At 52.9% G+C, this 13,360-nt stretch overlaps 3 protein-coding genes across 5 annotated transcripts; 1 reads left to right on the top strand and 2 right to left on the bottom strand.

The window, feature by feature from the left end:
- Positions 1 to 574: 574 nt before the first annotated feature.
- Positions 575 to 3,276, bottom strand: GPR135 (G protein-coupled receptor 135). 2 transcript variants are annotated; one of them, XM_075104212.1, is made up of 2 exons: positions 1,037 to 3,276; positions 575 to 661 (listed from the first exon to the last, which is right to left on the bottom strand). In XM_075104212.1, exon 1 carries the CDS (start codon positions 3,232 to 3,234, stop codon positions 1,942 to 1,944), a length of 1,293 nt encoding a protein of 430 aa, XP_074960313.1. In that variant the 5' UTR covers positions 3,235 to 3,276; the 3' UTR covers positions 575 to 661; positions 1,037 to 1,941. The 2 variants fall into 2 exon arrangements, with proteins under 2 accessions (XP_074960313.1, XP_074960314.1); XM_075104213.1 differs by having other exon boundaries at positions 575 to 1,227; positions 1,561 to 3,276.
- A 1,560-nt stretch (positions 3,277 to 4,836) lies between these two features.
- Positions 4,837 to 8,379, bottom strand: L3HYPDH (trans-L-3-hydroxyproline dehydratase). 2 transcript variants are annotated; one of them, XM_075104214.1, is made up of 5 exons: positions 7,836 to 8,379; positions 7,367 to 7,536; positions 6,903 to 7,025; positions 5,879 to 6,020; positions 4,837 to 5,339 (listed from the first exon to the last, which is right to left on the bottom strand). In XM_075104214.1, the coding sequence occupies exons 1-5, from the start codon at positions 8,362 to 8,364 to the stop codon at positions 5,218 to 5,220; spliced, it is 1,086 nt and encodes a 361-aa protein (XP_074960315.1). In that variant the 5' UTR covers positions 8,365 to 8,379; the 3' UTR covers positions 4,837 to 5,217. The 2 variants fall into 2 exon arrangements, with proteins under 2 accessions (XP_074960315.1, XP_074960316.1); XM_075104215.1 differs by having other exon boundaries at positions 5,879 to 5,969; positions 7,836 to 8,369.
- A 52-nt stretch (positions 8,380 to 8,431) lies between these two features.
- Positions 8,432 to 13,072, top strand: JKAMP (JNK1/MAPK8 associated membrane protein). Its single transcript, XM_075104216.1, has 7 exons — positions 8,432 to 8,541; positions 8,716 to 8,807; positions 9,424 to 9,578; positions 10,590 to 10,796; positions 11,225 to 11,406; positions 12,132 to 12,208; positions 12,521 to 13,072. The coding sequence occupies exons 1-7, from the start codon at positions 8,529 to 8,531 to the stop codon at positions 12,737 to 12,739; spliced, it is 945 nt and encodes a 314-aa protein (XP_074960317.1). The 5' UTR covers positions 8,432 to 8,528; the 3' UTR covers positions 12,740 to 13,072.
- The last annotated feature ends 288 nt before the right edge of the window (positions 13,073 to 13,360 follow it).

Genomic DNA, 13,360 nt, shown 5'->3' with positions numbered 1-13,360 from the left:
AATATAACAGTTAATGACTATTGGAACTCAGGCAAAAAGCTCTTGAAGCTGTTTCAAACACCAGAGCACTCTGTATGGCAAATTAGCCTGCACCAATCTCCTTGTTACCCCCTGCCAGCTACCTAGGTAAGAGTTAAATCTAATCTTATCATTCACAACCACGTCTTTCACTTTACACTAGCCATACCTTGCTGTGGAAGGGCAGGTATGCAAGAAATTCCTGTCCTACCCTTCTAACAGGTCACTAGGGTCCAAGCAGCTTCTGTGAAAAGCTGTGGGGTTTCTGTGCAGCTTCTCTCTGAAACAGTATGAACACACCACTCAACTTGCAAAATCCAAGACTTGTAGGGCAAAGTATCCGTACTGAGGAGTAGTCAAAGGTCAAATCTTTTCCTCATGGACTTTAGGAGCATCACAGAAGGACATCACATTAATGCTCACAGCATGAAAAATGGCTGCATTAAAATTTCACGAACAATTAGGTCTCTCTCTACTATCATTCATCTGGCAAATTTTTACAGAAGTTCCCTTCTCAAGGCTGTGCTGAGAATGATGCCAGGCTGAGACACTTAAATCTCCTGCATAGAAGACAATTTATTTCTTGTCTCACTTACAAAATAACGATAGTATGTTCACTTGGGTCACAAACAGTTGAAAAAGCCTGTAAAACAGTAACGTTGCATTTTTAAAGCCTGTACAAGGAAAAACACTGCTTGTCTTTCATATTTAACTCTGGCAAAGATAAAGGAAGGCCCAATCTCAGTTTCTGATTCAAAATACTAATTTAAGGCTTTAGGCCTTTGAACAAAAAAATTATACTGATAAATTCATTTGAATTTATGCCATGCAATTGCACTTCCATTGTGTTATTTTCCTTTTTTTCAATAGCAAACAGCTGATTTTTAAATATTATACTCCAGATGGATTGCCACCATCAATACAATAATATCTGTTCTCTGCATGTACACATTTTCACATGCTTAAGAGCACACAAAGAGCGCATGGAACTGCTTTACCTCTGCTTTCAGATACTCACCTCTCTCGCATGGCTCCTCTAAACATGGTTACACTCTTAGAGATGTGAGACGCTTCGGATGAGCTCAAAAAGAAAATGCACACCTTGTGCACAAACTCAGTGATACCATAGTCTACACCCACACCCTTTTCCTCAGTCTGTCTGAAGAACTCTCACTTCTCATATTCATACTGTTTTTAAGCTGACTGTACCTGCAAAAAAAAGAAAAGGCTGCTGAAATTCTGACAACTGAGGTTTCATCTTCCTTTCCTTCCCTCCCAGTATCATATATCTTCCCTGTCACAACAATTACTGTTTTGTTATGCTTGGGAGTTTGAAAAAAAAAATCAATCATCTTAATAGATTGCTTTTTTAGCCTGTCCTACAGTCTATGACTTTCTGACTATCAGCACATCCATGTGTAACTGTTAAAGCAGCATTTTCCTGCCATGGTGCAGTTTTCACAGTGTGGTGTTTTCCAAGTGTATTCCAGCTGTCAGTGCTCAGCTTTCAATTGCCTCTTTGGCACTTAACAACTAGCTCACACAGTCAGTTGGTTTGGGCTGTATTTGTGTATCTGCCTCTTAGCTCCACTGCGGCACTTTCTGCAGGACCGGAGTAAACCCTGTTTTGTTCTTGCAGTCAGACTCTTGTGCTGGCTGGGTTCAGTGGCTACCACCAGTGTGTCAGGCCTGCTGAAAGGGAAGAGGCGCTCCCTTTACCCATGGATCTCTCACTCCTGGCAGACTAGGTCGCCAAACCAGAGCTCATGCGATGGAGAAGAAATCACACTGTGGCTCGCACAGTCCTGTCTCTCCGGTTTCCTGGTAGTCTGGCTGCAAAGGGCTCCAAGGGCCAGGGGTCCCCGCATTTCCTCAGGGAAAGGGCCCCAGGGCCCAAGGCTTCCATCCCGGACCCCAGTCCCTTCAGAGGCTGGTGTTGACAGTGTCCACTTTGGCCTGCAAGGCAGCCTCAGAGATGGTGTCTGGCTGCCCATCCCGACAGAAGAGGACAGCGGGGTTCTTGCAGGCCCACATGGCCACCTCTCCCCCACTCACTGGGCTGGAGGAGGATGGGGCACTGCCTTGGGGGCCACTCTGCTGGTTGACATAGCGCTCCCGGGCGCGGTCAGCCCGGCTCCGGGGCTCTGGCCGGTGGCGTGAGGCTGAGAGGTAGGCCGCCACATTGTTCCTAGTCCTGTAGCCGCCCTCACGGCTGCGCCGCAGCAGCACGGAGATGTTGGGGTTGCGGGCGGCATAGATGAGGGGGTTGATAGCACCATTGGCCCAGGCCATCCCGCTGGCCACCGCGTCCATGGTGGGTGAGAAGGGCAAGCGGCCGGCAGCGGCGACCAGCCCCAGGATGCAGTAGGGCCCCCAGCAGCAGATGATGGAGACGATCATGATGAGGACGGTGGTGGCTGTGCGCATCTCCCCGTAGGCCCGCAGCAGGTGCCCGTAGGTGGTGAGGGGCCGCACGCGGCTCTCAGCCAGCCGCACCGCCCGGCAGATGTTGTAGTGGCAGAAGCACATGAGGGCGAAGGGCAGGAGGTAGCAGAGCACGATGAGGGCCGCGCCGTACGGCGGCCCCAGCCGGGAGGAGCCCCAGGGCAGCACGTAGACGCAGCGGTAGGCCCCGGGCCGGGCCTCTCGCTGCCCCTCGCCCGCCAGCCCGTACCAGGGTCCGGCCAGGGCCAGGGCGGCCAGCCAGACGGCGGCCAGGAGCTGGGCAGCGCGGCGGCGGCCCATCTTGTGTCGGGGCTGGCGGACGATGGCGCAGTAGCGGTCGAAGGAGAGGAGGGCCATGGTGAGGGTGGCGGCGATGCCCAGCCCGGCGTGGAGGGCGGCGCTGGCCAGGCAGAGGCGCTGCCCGAAGAGCCAGGCGCCGGGCGGGCGGCTGAGCAAGCTGAGGAAGGCCAGGGGCAGGCAGAGCAGGGCACCCAGCAGCTCCGACAGCGACAGCGACAGCACGAAGGCGTTGGTGACCGTGCGGAGCTGCCGGTGCCGGGCGATCACCAGCACCACCGTCCCGTTACCCAGCGCCGAGATGGCAAAGATGAGCAGCAGCGCAAGCGCCTGCGAGGCCAGCGCCGCCGCCGACCACCCCGCCGCCGCCCCCCCCGCCGCCGCCGCCCCGCCGCTCTCATTGCCGCCGCCGCCGCCGCCGCTGCGGGAGAGGTTGCCCGGCACGGCCGCCGCCGGCTCCATGCGCAGCCTCATGCCCCGGTCCGCGCCGCGGCCGCAGAGGCGCTGCCCGCCCGCCCCGGTCCCCGCCCGCCCCGGGCCGCTGACGTCGCCCGGCCGCCGTTGCCCGGGGAACCGGCCCGGCCCGCCCGCCCTGCCGCCCGGGGGCGGGGCACGGAGACCCCGGCCGGCACGGCCGGGCTGGGGACAGGGAGCCCCCTCTTCACCCCACAGCGGCGTCAGCCCCGTCTCAGAGCCGGGGATGGGTCCCCACAGCCCCTCTCCCCTCACGGCCCTGCAGCCCATCACGAAGGGGCAGGGGCCAGCTACTCCCAGACACCAAGGTGGAGGCTGGGACTACCCCCCATGCGCTCCAGGTTGGGGTCTCACAAGCTGAGGGGTGGAGGGGTCAGGCCGGGGACCCCCACATAGGTAGCAGGACCCTGTCCCCCCTCTTTCAGCCATGCTGGAGCTGCCTGCCCCTACGGGAGAAATTTCTTAGGGATGGGGACAGTGAATAGATAACAAAGGCTGTGACTGAATTAATGGCTGAAGAACTTCCAACCTTTCTGTGCTGGGCTTCGTGACTTGCTGCCCCAGCTGTTCTCCAGGAGCCAGGCTGGGGGACTGATCACAAGGAAGGTGCCCAGAAGCTAGAAATATGCTGACGACTTTGCTCCTTCAGAGGATGTGTGTGTCACTTCTTGCTCCCGACCAGAGGCTGTACAGGATTTACCTGGGTGTTAGAGGAAAGCTCGGAGCAAAAGCCACAGACACCAGCCTGGAAAACCTGGAAAACAGCGCAGCCACTCTCTGATTGTGGGGAATTTTGTTTCTTCCTTTTCCAAAGTTGTAATTTTCAATTTGAGAGAAGATCTTCCTCTCAGGCTTTTCCATGCCAACCTCTTCCAAGCTCTCCAAGTGCAACTTGCTCCCTTCTGCTGTAAGAGCTACTGGGAGATGATCATTCTCATTTTCATGTCTCATTTTAACAAGGCACACTCCCATGAGTGTCTTCAATAAACAAACACCATTTTGTCCAGAGACACAGTGAAAATTACAGGCCCCAAGTGGTCTGAAGCTCTGCTTCTGCCACTGCAAATGCCTTCCAGGGGCCACGGTTTGGTTTGTTTTTTCTACCAGCAACCCTCCCTCGATGGACTCTGGCAAAGCACACACTGACTGCACTCTGCTGCACAAGCTGCCCCTGGGCTGAGACAAAATCATCATTAAATAATTTTGCAATCAAAGGTCACAGTGGATCAGACCTTCGAATACAGCTACCTACCCCTGTTGAAAGTTAACCACAGGGTATTTGCCACCAATGATCCGAGATTAGCAAGACAGGAAGGTTTAGGGAAGCAGCAAAACGTGGACACGCAGCAGGGACAGCGGGAAGTTCTGAGCACCTGCACCCAGCCCCAGGATGCAGGAGGGCTCTGGCAGGGGTGAAGCGAGTGTGGTGAGGAAATGGGGTGTCTGGACAGTCCTGAGCGGGGAAATTGGGGCACGAGATGGAGCAACACAGCCAGCTGAGTGGGAGGCATCAAGGAAGAGCAGGCAATCCAAACCAACAGCCATGGTACGTGTGAGTCCTGGAAACGAGCTCAAGGAGTAAAAACAAGAGGAGAAAGGCAGTGCCTTCAGCTGGTGTTTAATAGGAAGCTGGCTTTGAAATTAGTAATTTGCAGACATAGATAAGGCACATAAATCTGAAGACAGGTCTCCAAGATCAGCTCCATTTTCTGTGAATAATTATTGAAAAAAAAAAAAAAAAGAAAAAGATTATGGCTTCTCAGAGCAGCCCATATATGCTAATCACATTGCACCCAATATGCTAATCACAACAGGGGAACTGCCTGTTATCTTGTAACACGGCAGATGCTGTCACACCACCAAAGGCTGTTCCTGTTGCTCTGGCATATTGCGACGAGGCGTGTGGAGAAGCAGAACAGGAGTGCGTGGGCAGGAGAAGCGCAGCACCATAAGTGAGGCTTTGCCACTGCCCAGTGGCTCAGGTCACTTGAAAAAGAAGCCGAGTTTCAGTGGGTCCTCCTCTTCGACAGTGAAGGTGGCTGTACCGGTGTAAAAGGCTTCTCCCGAGACTTCCACAACGACAGCATTGTAGTCCCCAAACTTGGCTTCCTGCAAAGGGATTAGGATCAGGACAGGGGTGACAGGAGGTTCTCCTCTCTCCCAACCCCACGAAATGCCAGCGCTACCTGGCACTTCAGAGATACCCCTAACCGAGTGCTCTGCCCTGCCCAGGTACATCCCAAAGGATGCAGCAGCCCTTTTACCGCCTCACCCTGCCTGCACAAGCTCCACACCTGCACAACTGCTGCTGCCCCTGCGCTGAGCTCATGAGCCCCTGGCACTGCCACAGCCTGGGTTTGCCTCAAAGGAGGTCGACAAGCTGCTGAGGTGCCCAGTCCTTTCCCGATGGCTGAGGGACAATTTGAAGGGAAGCCACACAGCAGAACAAGGTCTTACTGTTACTTGCTTCCCTAATAAAAATCCTGAAGCTTGAGGCTTGTGGGAAGGCAAGACCCCAGGCACCTCCCTCCTTCCATATGCCCTTCCCCCAGAACAGAAAGGCTTTTCGGCTTCTCCACTGAGCCAAGGCAACAGTGCTCTTCCAGCCGTCCTCAAGACAGAGGCAAAGTCCAGCACAAGCCACTTGCCTGCACTGCCTTCCCGGTGAACAAGGACCCCGTGGTACTGCTCCGAAAGGTCCTGGTCTGATTCAGCTGGATGAGTCCCTTATGGTACTGCAAGGCAATGCGAGCAGTCACACCCGAACCTGTTGGACTTCGGTCAACCTACATTCAGAAGAGAAGACAAACCACCTCTTGTATTTTGGGTTTTAACAGAAAACAATATTGCTCCCAGTTATACTGTGCTTGGGGGAAATCCACTGAGCCCAGGGATTTGTACAGAATCAGGATACATCACAAGCGAGAAGACAAAATACGCAGGTTTGGGGTACTTTTGGACTGTGATCAGCTTTGGCAAACTGGTAGGGATGAGTTATCTGATAAATATTGAGGATATTTAGGGAGTGCTTGAAAGCTTCCCAGCATCATAGCAAAAGGACTGAGAAGAGCAGAGGCCACCTTCCCCACTCTCACGTGTCAAGGTAGGACCAATTCTCCTTACGCTAACTGTGAGAGCAGCTGGCCAGCCTGGTCTTTAAAACCTCCAGAACCACCACGTTGGCCAGCTTCTAAGGCGATCTGTTCCAATGCTCCACGCTCCTCACTGCTAGGAAGTCCAACTGAAACTTCCCCTGCTATTTATGTGATACCTTATCCATGGCAGACAAGGATAAAATTTTACACCCTCTCTCTTCCCTCCTGCTCTGTTGATCCCCAGCAGCTGTTCCCTAGATTAGGACTTGAAGAACACGCGCTATGTCTGTTGGGATCCCACCTCAGCGCCTTAGCTCCTGGGAAATTCTGAGCTATGGGGTGTGGGTATCAACCTTTTTAAAATGCCACCACCTAAGATTAGCAGAATTATTTCTGTCATTAGGAGCTTAAACTGCTTGTGGTGACACTCAGCTCCTCAGAGCCATTGCTGTAGCAGAAGCAATGATCACTGCCCCAAAACGAGAAAAAACAGAACCATCCTCATCTCTGCAGCAGATGTAAGAAGGGAAAAAGGTGGCACCTTGTGTGTCTGAGAAGAGCCCATTTCTGTACCTGCTCATCTGCAAACACGCAGATGTTGGTGGTGGGCTCCTCACTAAAGGCGTCTTTCCCATCCGTCAGTATAGTGCCATAGAGGAACGCCAGGTCTTCGCTTTCAGGGTGATGAAGCTTGAACTGGGAACAGCACAGACAGGTTCACCAAAAATGCGTGCAGCAGTTGGGCAGTCAGCAGTAAGTGCAGTACAGCTTCCTCGAGGGACCAGGGGAAGGGGACAAGGCCACACTGCTGTGTTTGCACCTCTGCTCTCTGGTAACAGAGATGGACACAGCAGCAGGAAAGCAAAAAAACTCCCTCTTACATCCTTGTGAGGCTGGAGGAGGACTGAGATATTCACCATGGGGCTGGAAGGATGGGGACTCCCTCCCACCCTAAGCGGCTCAGGGGAATAAAGGGCCTTGTTTGGTGCAGTCACCCCGAAGGGAACCTGCCAGAATACCACAGCGCACTACCATACCTGCTTTTTCACTGCTTCCGTCACAGCGCTTGCCGCATTGACGAGGTCTCTGGTCTTTGAAGAGCACACGTCGAGGCCCAGCTGCTCAGCGTTGAGAAAGGCATAGAAAGTGCCGCCGTAACCAATGTCGACCACCACCTTCCCGTGACCGGGGACGTCGATGGCCAAGTCTGGGCAGAGAAAGGGAGGGTGGTGAGGAGGGGAAACTGTGCCGAGCCATGGGATTGCACGCGGAGCAAACCAAGCTGCATGCAAGGAAGGGGATGGGGATGACAACTCAAGTGCTCCCATGCCACAGAGCGGCATGTGATGCCTTGTGCCATCCCTGATGGCCTCATCCTGCACCTGGGAGACATGGAAATCAGGGATTTGCCAGATGCCCCTCAGACAGGCCACCAGCCCCCACCCTGGCACGGCCAGCACCAATGCCCCCCACCCCCAAAACCAGCGTGGCAGGCTCGGTCCCCACCGGTGGCAGCGGCGAAGGCGGGCACACTGTGGAAGCGGACCGGGTTGCCGCTGCGGCTGCCGTCCCAGGGCACGAAGGCGGTGACGGTCCCGCATGGGCAGCGCAGGCGGACGGCAGTCTCGGGGCTGACGGGAGCCGCCACCAGCCCGTAGTCGAGGGCGAAGCGGCCGAGGGCCAGGACGGCATGGCCGCACATGGCACTGTAGCCGGCGCCATGCAGGAAGAGTGCCGCGAGGTGAGCACCGGCGGCTGCCGCCCCGCCACGCACCACCACTGCCGCGTACATGCCGGCGTGGCCCCGCGGCTCGTGCACCAGCGCCCGCCGCACATGGTCCTGCGTGGCCGCCACCTCCCGCCGCAGCGACAGCAGCGATAGGCCCCTCTCGGCCGCCGCCTCCGCCACCTCCAGCCGCGGGACGATGCGCAGCGGCTCGCCGCCCGTGTGCATCTCCACCGTCTGCAGCACTAGCCCCGAGGGCGAGCGGGGCGGCAGCCACACTCCCGCGCCGCCCTCCCGCTCCGCCGCCATCTCCCACGCCTCGGCGGGGCCGGCGCCGTGCCGGCCACGCCCCTGCGCCGGCCGCGCCTCTTCTGCGTGACCACGCCCCCCGCCCCCGGCGGGGTGGAGCTTACCCCGCGTCGGAAGCGGAAGTAGCGCGTCGGAGGGGGAAGGGCACGGGGCTGTTTACCGGGATGGTCCGCTCCGGTAGGACGGGGCGGGCGGGGGCACCGGGGTCGGCGGTACCGAGGGGGAGAGGGGGGTGCGGTGGCGGTGGCGGTGGCGGTGGCGGTGGCGGTGGCGGTGGCGGTGGCGGTGGCGCCTCTCGGCTGCGGGGAGCCGCGGCGCGGTGATGTAAGGCGGGCTGCGCTCTCCCCACAGCTGTGGACATCCAGCCTGCCTGCCTCGGCCTGTACTGCGGGAGGACGGTCCTGTCGGTCAACGGCTCCCTGGAGACCTACGGGGACTGTGGGGTAAGTGTGGGACTCGGCCTGGGGCGGGGGCGGCCCCGGCTTTGGAGGCTGATGCGGTCCCCGCCGTGAGCCGTCGTTGGCCATGGGGAGCGGGTGCGATGAGGGCCGTGGTGGGGGGTGGCAGAGCTGCCTTACCCAGAGCAGGAGCTGCGCGATGCAACGTTCCCCGAAGGAGATGCTGAGGGCTCGGTGCGAAACGGGAGGCGAGCGGCGGGGCTGCGAAGGCTGGAACCGGACGGGGCGGTACGGAGAGCTGTGCTGAAATAGCTCTGCTCTCTGATTGTAAAATACTAATGGAGACAAGATCCGGGTAGAGCGGAATAACGGGGAGCAAGAAACTCGGGGTAGTGGTTGTGAGCAGCCTGGTGGGTGAGCTTAGTGATGAGAGAGAGGTGGAGTGACAGCAGGAGAGGAGACAGGAGTCTTGGATGAAGCCTTTTAAACATAATTTGCTTTTGTCTATATTAAGAAGCAAGAGCCAGAGAGTGAGGTCAGTGCAAGCTGAGAAATCACTGAGGTCAATGTTTCTGATATTTCTCCAAACTTTTTCTAGAAACTGCAGCGGATCATTATTGGTACTCAGGTGCTTTGTAAATACAGTCTCTGCTTTTTGTAGGTATGCCCTAGGGGTCAAAGAACCGATGACAACAAAATCTGCCGGGAGTGTATGGGGTCTCCGGACCGCTATGACTGGCTGTACCTTGGTTTCATGGCCATGCTTCCCCTGGTCTTACACTGGTTCTTTATTGAATGGTATTCAGGAAAAAAGAGGTTTGTATACTCCTCCTTTTAAAAGTCATTTTAAAATGGAAATCTCCCATCCATGACTGATGAGTCTGAGATGCTGAGTTGAACTGTCCAGCAGTTCATGCTGTTGGTTGAGCTGATATGGTAGAATATACGCTTTGGACGGCTGGAGGCGGGTTTTATTTACAAATGTAAGACTCCTGCAGGTCTTCCTTGCCAGTCACTGCCCTCAGGACATGGCTGGTATCTCTCTAGTGTGGTGGTGCCCAGTCCCTCTGGCAATTTGGGCTGGACTGGTTTCCCAGTAGCATGCAGGAGCACCTCACCCCCTCTCCACACCAGACCCACCACTTGCAGCGGCCCCAGTCAGTGGGCTGCCTGCATGCAATGAGAGAATGGGTTTGAGTTTTCTTTTTAGGAATATGTATTCTGGGTTTTGGTCCTGATAGTGTAGCTGGTATAACCTTTAGTTTTGCGTGGTGCATCAAGGAAGTTCTGTAAAACAGGGGTTTAAAACCACAGATGCACGTAGCCATTGGGTGCTAGGCTGGAACTTTTAAGAACTAATGACTCCAGGGTGTACTAAACACAGAAAACACAGGGGACTGATGGAGTGTGATATATGAATATATCACATCCTTAACAAGGACTTGCAGCTTTGAAAATTTTGCTTATATCATATGTAACAATGTCATCCCTTCCAAGACGTGTCGTGTCTTATCCTCGCTGCTCCTTTCTTTGAAACTGCAACAGCAGCAGTGGTGGTGTCCCTCCCCTGACAGGCTGCTTGTGCTACAGCAAGCTTTCATTTAAGGAGCTAGAATGTTGTTCAGTCACACTTCATACACTAAATCATCTGAGATTGTAAATGAGTTTCCACATTCAGCTTCAAATACTTCTGTTCAACCAGCATTGTCCTATCCTTGGTCATGGTGAATATTAACTGTGTAGAAGGTTCTGTGTTCTGTACTTTAAGGGCCTCCACTTTTCAGTTGGCGTTTAGCAAAACAGTAGTAAATCTCTCTCCTTCCACAGTTCCAGTGCATTGTTGCAGCATGTCACTGCCTTGTTCGAGTGCAGCATCGCGGCAATTGTTACGCTGCTCGTCAGCGACCCCGTCGGCTCTCTGCATATCCGCTCCTGCAAGGTGAAGAAGCTTTCGGACTGGTACACAATGCTTTACAACCCAAGTCCTGACTACATCACCACAGTGCACTGCACTCATGAAGCAGTCTATCCCCTGTGAGTCTAAAGGCTTTTGTACTCCTGTCTGTCCCTGCCTTTCATACAAGTGTGTTTCTGCCTGTGCTGCTTCTCAAAGTGTTCAGACATAACGTGGACCAATGAGTATCAATCCTTGAAGTCTTTTTGTGCGTCGGGCTGTTTTATGCCTGAAACACTTAGCAGCCCCTAATGACTTTCTGAGTCGCCAAGAAGGTGGCGTAGTCTAAGCTTATTTATCTGTGAAGCTTAAGACTTCATTTTTGTTCCCCTTTGCTGGATCTTGACAGTTTCCGCTGGGAAAAGTGAGCCTGTCCTTCTGTGTTTACAAACCTTTGACTGTAAATTGACTTGGCTGATTCCCTGTCTCTGAGTTGAGCCTGCTGGAGAAAAAGAACTGCATGTTTTAAGGAATTATTTTTTTTTTTCTTTCCCCCCCACCCCCCCAGGTACACCATTGTGTTTATATATTACGCCTTCTGTCTTGTGTTAATGATGCTACTTCGGCCTCTTCTGGTTAAGAAAATTGCCTGTGGTTTAGGAAAGTCTGATCGATTTAAAAGCATTTACGCAGCGCTGTACTTCTTCCCTATCCTCACCGTGCTTCAGGCCGTGGGAGGAGGCCTGCTCTGTGAGTTCTCTCCTAATAACACTAATAAACATACCTATAAACACACACTCTAAAGAATGACTTAGGGGAGGGAAGGAAGGGACATGACACCCCTTTTGCTTGGGGAATAAGGACATTGTTTAAGGTTATTGGAAGGGCTCTCACCTGGAAAGGTTACTCATTAGTAGCCCTGTCCTAACCAGGCTCTGGCCCAGCACTGCTTCACCTCTGCTGGTGCTGCTAGAGACTGTCTCCTTCTGAAAAAGGGAATAGAGGGGGTATGAGAGGAAATTACCTCAGAGGGAATTAATTCCACTTTCTGCTAGGGTAGAGTTTGTCCGATTTCAGAGATGGATTAAAGTATAAGTTTGGGGAGATCATCTCTTTTTGGTTTAGCTTCCAGCATACTTCACACAACAGGGACAGGTGCCACAAAATCCCCCTGCAGCCTGCTTTTCACATTATCTGCCTTTTTCAGTTAGTGGTTTAAGCGTACAGCAACTCCAGCTAGAAATACTTGCATCGATTGCATGTGACAGAAGTTAAATTTGAAAACCCAAGCTGGAAGCACTGAACAGTTGTGCTTGGCTGACCCTTACTGCAGTGCATGTCTGATGTGATGACAAGAGGTGGGCTACAGGAGCTCAGTTTACTTCACACCTATGGTATATGTGGAAAACCTATCTCTGCTGAAGTGTATATAGTGCATTCTTTTTCCTGCTAATGTGTACAATGTTTGCCTTTAGATTATGCCTTCCCTTACATCATACTGGTGTTGTCTTTGGTTACGCTGGCTGTGTACATGTCTGCTTCTGAAGTGGAGGTAGGTAAACGTGTTTCCTACGTTAAAACTCCTAATATAAAATACTTGAACAAGCAGAGACCACGTTGTATCTTGCCTTTTCTCAGTTATGTATTGTGCATATAAGCCTCTACCGTTATGACTTCTCTTAGCTGGAGGAAGCTGTGGGGAGACTTCCCTCTTGTGGCGCACTGAGAAACTGCATTATGTGCTGGAAGGGCTCAAACCCAGGAGGCTTCATACAGTCTCTGTGCATGACCTATAATGTCTCTTAAACATTGGGTGCTAGGTAACAGGCTGAATGCTAACAGGATGCTGTGTCTGTTTTCCAAGTCTTTCAAGGATCTTCTTGTCAGGAAGAAAAGGCTTGTTGTCCTTGTCAGCCACTGGTTACTTCATGCTTATGGAATCATCTCCATTTCCAAACTGGATAAGCTTGAGCAGGACCTCCCGTTGCTTGCCTTGGTACCCGCACCTGCCCTCTTCTACCTACTGACAGCAAAGTACACCGAGCCATCACGCATACTCTCAGAAGGTGGAAATGGGCACTGAAAGAAGCCCATGCCAACAGCACTGTCCTAATGATCTGGATGAAGCAATATCAGTGCTTGTTATGCTTTAAAACAGAAGCTTACAAAGGAAGTTATTTATGTATGAGCCTTCTAGGTGAACCACCTCTGAGTGAGACTGTGTAATATTAAAAGGCTGCACTTTGTATTCCTCACAAATACCTGGTATAGGTTGAAGGGAATGTCTTTGTATCTATTTATCACTGTAAATCTGTATAAAAAGCTTGTGACACATTCTAGTAGAGCAGTTTGCGTGTATATATTTATTTCCTAATACAATATTTCAGGTGTTGTTTGAATAAAATAATAGATTCTGGTTTTCAGTCTGGTTGCTATGTGGAAGAAAAGGAAATACGTTGTAAAGTTCTCCACAAAGTATAGTTTGTGCTCTGTGTACTTCATGTATGGAGACCACTTCCTAGTGATGATGAAACAGTAGTAGCCTTCCCACTATAATTTGACTATAATTTTCCATCTACGGTCAGATTAAATGTTTTCTTTTTCTGAAGGCCTGCACCTTTTGTCAGCAACCTGCTGGCTGCAGGTGAGTGTGGGTAAGCCTGCGAAGCAGCTGTTAAACTATGTATGGGTGAAGCCATCTCTG

Source organism: Phalacrocorax aristotelis, chromosome 9 (assembly GCF_949628215.1).
Source record: "Phalacrocorax aristotelis chromosome 9, bGulAri2.1, whole genome shotgun sequence".
NCBI lineage: Eukaryota > Metazoa > Chordata > Aves > Suliformes > Phalacrocoracidae > Phalacrocorax > Phalacrocorax aristotelis.
Note: the sequence above shows the minus strand (reverse complement) of the source record. Positions and strands in the feature narration are given on the sequence as shown.

Coding starts and splice junctions, on each gene's coding strand:
- JKAMP (XM_075104216.1), top strand. Junction 8,808..9,423: donor AGACCTACGGGGACTGTGGG/GTAAGTGTGGGA, acceptor TGCTTTTTGTAG/GTATGCCCTAGGGGTCAAAG. Junction 11,407..12,131: donor CGTGGGAGGAGGCCTGCTCT/GTGAGTTCTCTC, acceptor GTTTGCCTTTAG/ATTATGCCTTCCCTTACATC.
- GPR135 (XM_075104212.1), bottom strand. CDS start 3,234: ATGAGGCTGCGCATGGAGCCGGCGGCGGCCGTGCCGGGCAACCTCTCC.
- L3HYPDH (XM_075104214.1), bottom strand. CDS start 8,364: ATGGCGGCGGAGCGGGAGGGCGGCGCGGGAGTGTGGCTGCCGCCCCGC. Junction 7,026..7,366: donor CGGAAGCAGTGAAAAAGCAG/GTATGGTAGTGC, acceptor TGCTGTTCCCAG/TTCAAGCTTCATCACCCTGA. Junction 5,340..5,878: donor CGGGAAGGCAGTGCAGGCAA/GTGGCTTGTGCT, acceptor CTTTGCAGGAAG/CCAAGTTTGGGGACTACAAT.